This window comes from Sinocyclocheilus grahami, unplaced genomic scaffold, assembly GCF_001515645.1.
Source record: "Sinocyclocheilus grahami isolate Dianchi unplaced genomic scaffold, SAMN03320097.WGS_v1.1 scaffold686.1, whole genome shotgun sequence".
NCBI lineage: Eukaryota > Metazoa > Chordata > Actinopteri > Cypriniformes > Cyprinidae > Sinocyclocheilus > Sinocyclocheilus grahami.
In genome coordinates, this window is record NW_015505865.1 from 329,789 (window position 1) to 333,883 (window position 4,095).

At 36.7% G+C, this 4,095-nt stretch overlaps 1 protein-coding gene across 1 annotated transcript; it reads right to left on the minus strand.

Annotated features, from left to right (window-relative positions):
* Positions 1-264: 264 nt before the first annotated feature.
* On the minus strand, positions 265-2,001 carry LOC107559447 (homeobox protein Nkx-2.5-like). Its single transcript, XM_016243278.1, has 2 exons — positions 1,692-2,001; positions 265-776 (listed from the first exon to the last, which is right to left on the minus strand). Exons 1-2 carry the CDS (start codon positions 1,999-2,001, stop codon positions 265-267), a joined length of 822 nt encoding a protein of 273 aa, XP_016098764.1.
* Between the last annotated feature and the right edge of the window lie 2,094 nt (positions 2,002-4,095).

Sequence of the window (4,095 nt, forward strand, 5' to 3'; positions counted from 1 at the left end):
AGCCGTCTTTTGCATAATTTAGCTTTTTTTTTAAATCTCTAAATAGAAGCATGACAAACTCTCATTCAAGCTAAACGTTATTAAATATTTAGTCTTTATTTGCTGTTGTTTGCTGTGTAAACCAGAGATATAAAAACAAAAATATATATAAAATCAGACAATTTATAGGACACGACAGTGTGTTTTCCTCAACGTTTTTCAGCAGTGCCATTCGATTAAATAGTCTTAATCCGAAATCTTCTCTTCCAGGACTGATGGCAGGTCTCACCAAGTCCTGATCCCATCGACACCTCCCGTCGTCAAATTCATATCCACAAAGTGGTTGGGTATTTGACTTGTGTTGGCAAACGGTGGTACAGAAGTGAAGTTACAGTGGTATGGGTTGTTTCCATAGCTGTTGTAATAGTTGTTGTAGGGATATGACACAGTGACATTGTACGGAGCTGCATGCCAGGGTTTGCCGTCTCGCACCAGCACGGGCACCGCCACCCTCCGCGGGCCGGCCAGCTCCAGACTTTTATCCTGGCGCTGCCTCTTACACTTGTACCTCCGGTTCTGGAACCATATTTTGACCTGTGTTGAGGTGAGCTTCAGCACGTGAGCCAGGTGGTCTCGCTCGGGTGCTGACAGGTATCTCTGCTGCTTGAAGCGTCTTTCCAGCTCAAACACTTGAGTCTGAGAGAAGAGCACCCGGGGTTTCCTGCGCTGCCTCTGCTTTGGTTTCTCACCCGGTGTTTCATCTCTTCTATAACTGGAATCGTCAAATGGACACATGCCTATTTGAAACAATAAAATAAAATAAATACAATAAGAATAAAATGTATGCTTATAAATGTGAACTGAATTGCATTGAACGAAGGGGATTAATATAGCCTATACAAAAACAATAATAGTTCTATTATTTGTGTTGTTAATAATACTACTAGGCTAGCCTACTACTACAACTACAATGACATCTACTACTACTAGGTTACTAACATCTAATTAAATGTCTAATATCGCTTTTATTGTTGTAGAATTTAGCAGTCAACTTAAAAATATTGTAAAAATATTGCAAAAGCACGTGCATGCTCATAAGTAAAATTACGTGATGACAGCACAGTTTGTGCTGATGATGATAATATTATATTGTATTATATTTATTGGCAGAACCATATTGGTTTATTGAAGAACCTTCTTATCAAGAACCACTGATGGTTACTTGGTTGTTTCTGCTCTTTAGAGAAGAGAGAGAGAGAGAGAGAGAGAGATAGAAAGAGAGAGAATAGATGTTTCTCAGACCCTTGTATTAATTTCTTGGTTCTTTACGCTACATATTAATGATTCAAAAAATAGCCTAGAATAAAAAAGTTCGTTGTGGAACTTGAAAATATTCTTGTAGAGTATCAGACTGTAAAAACTGCACTGAAAAAAAAATGTTTCATTCATCCAATTAATAAAATAAAAATTAGGTTAATGATTCACATCTATATATATTTTTTTACTTGAGCCAATGGGCAACTTATTTATTTTCCATTGGCTCAAGTTAAAAAATATAGATGTGAATCATTACCCTAAATTTTTTTCATTGGATGAATGAAACATTTTTTTTTCAGTGCAGTTTTGGTTGTAACAAAAACACGCAAAGGATCTAAAAATAAATCCTTCACTTTGCAATGATTGAGCAGCAGTATTAACTGTAAATATCCTACTTGTTTCTTCGCTCGGATCCATCTCCTCCTCCGTTGGAGATCCGCAGGAGCCTCTGACGATGTCAAAGTCGTCTGTATCGAGGGCGCATTTCACCTGTTCCCCAGAGATCCCGCTGTGTTCCTCGGGGCTGTAGAGGAGACCCAGGCTCCGGCTCAGCGTGCTCTGCATGCACTGAAGCTGAAGCGACTCCAGCGGGACAGTGTCCTGCTCAGCACCCATCAATCCACTGGGGTTCAGAGCATGCTGCTGTTCCAGTTTGAGGATGTCCTTCACCGAAAATGGAGTTGAGGTTACAGGACTCGGAAGCATCGCGACAGATTTGCGTGCGTGCTTGGATAAAGGTGGAAGAAAGGTTCTTCGTGTCACCTTGTCAAATTCAAAGCAACATCAGTTGACTTCGTGAAGTTCCCACAGATGTCCACAGATAAACTGTAGTAAATTCTCCTTTGGAGCTTGACTATATATGTGTATCTCCTCGTGGAAGCAACCCTAGATGAAGAGTCGCCTCTATCTTCCTCTTTCCGCTGCTATTAGACGCTGGTTGAAGGTGCAGAGAGAAGCGCTCTTATCTAATAGAGAGCGTCCTTATCTCAGACTGAGCCCTCCCATTCTGTGCCTCCCATCATCACCTGTCCCAGCTCACAACAGTGTTGGGCTGTTTAAGAAAAGTCTCCAAATCAGGATCGTTGTGACTGAAATGCCATTCATTATGCAGTTTAAAGTTGAGTGGTTTGACCACATGATCAGTTTTGAATCTGTATAAATCACTTTTTTTTGTCACGTAATCCAAACAAGGTAAGCTACTTCAGGTTATAACACGAACAGGGCTTGATCAAAAATATGATTTCACATCACTACGTTAGGTTACAGAAACGAAGTTAATTTATTAAGGGCTGTTTCAAGTGGAAATAAATATTTCAGGTGAAAATGGAGAACGTTGAGGCGTCGTGCAAGTGTGTCAATTCATCTGGAGTATTAAAGCATTCCCTTACCAAAAAGTAGTATACTTCAAGTGTATTTTAGTAAGTACACTTAAGTAAAGTTCAAGTATATTTTTAAGTATACTTTATGTAGTAAGTATACAAATATCAGTGTACTAGTAGTATACTTGTAAGTGTACTATTTCAATACTCATTGGGACTAAATTGGCCCACTTTCTAGTATATAAAAGTATACTTTTAAGTATGCTTTAAGTATAACAGTAGTAAACTTTGAGTACACAACTAGTTTACATCAAAATGTTTAGTTTGTACTGCAATCATAAATAAAAAAATAAGAAATAAACAACATTTTGAACAAAAAGCTGAAAAAAGACTATGAATTGGATTCAGAATGATAATCAAAATGAAGATAAAGTCGATCAACACCCCAAAACTTGACAGTCATTATTACCTTTTCATTGGTCGACATTTTATTCCATAATGTTACACAGTTTTGATGCTGTTTTATGTCTGATGATCGTGTTAGATTACATGTGGAAACATCTGTTGTTTCGGTTTCTTCTTCACTTGTGTTTTTTGGAAATTCTGTACAGAAGATATGTACTAGCACCCCCTACAATATAACAATGAAAACACGGATTCTAGGAACACAAGCATAGCTAAAATATATTTAGACTTTTTTCTAATTAGGCTATGAGTCAAGTATACTTAAATGTAATTTTAAGTATATTTCTGAGAAGTACATAAAGCCCATTTCTGAGAAGTACATAAAAAGTAGACTAAAAGTATACTTTCCTATTTTTAGTTTAAAAGAAGTATACTAATAGCACACTTGAACAAACTTCTTTTTCGTAAGGGTTAAGATGGTTTGGCTTGTCTTAACTTGACCATAAGATCTGAAACGACATTACTTTTGGATTTTATAGTTGTAAGTCATTGATATTAGAGTGTTAAGTCAATGTTACTGGGCTACATGCACTGAAAAAAACTGGCGAACTAAAAGTGTGCTTCATGTGAGAACATATATATATATATATATATATATATGTAATCAACCTAAATTTGGTTACACAGCAAACCAAATGTAAGGGTAAGATCAGGTAGAAATAACTCTTTAACGTAAAAACAACTGCATTTAATAATAGGCCTAATATTTTTCTAATGCTTTTCGAAGGCCTTCTTTTAGAAATTGAACGTTACTAATAGACCTGTTATGAAATTTAATTGGCATGATATGACTGGAAACATTTTAAATATATTCACAACATTCGCTTCCTGCAACCAATCATCTCTGAATAAATCTAAATGTCACAAAAGAGAGCCACTGAAACATTATGTACAACCAAGTGTGCATGTCAGACTTCACTGAACACTGCATGTTGCAACTAGGCCTTTACTCTTCACACTGCATTAGTTACACATCATATGGCGAAGTAACACCATATTATTTCAAAAGAGTTTT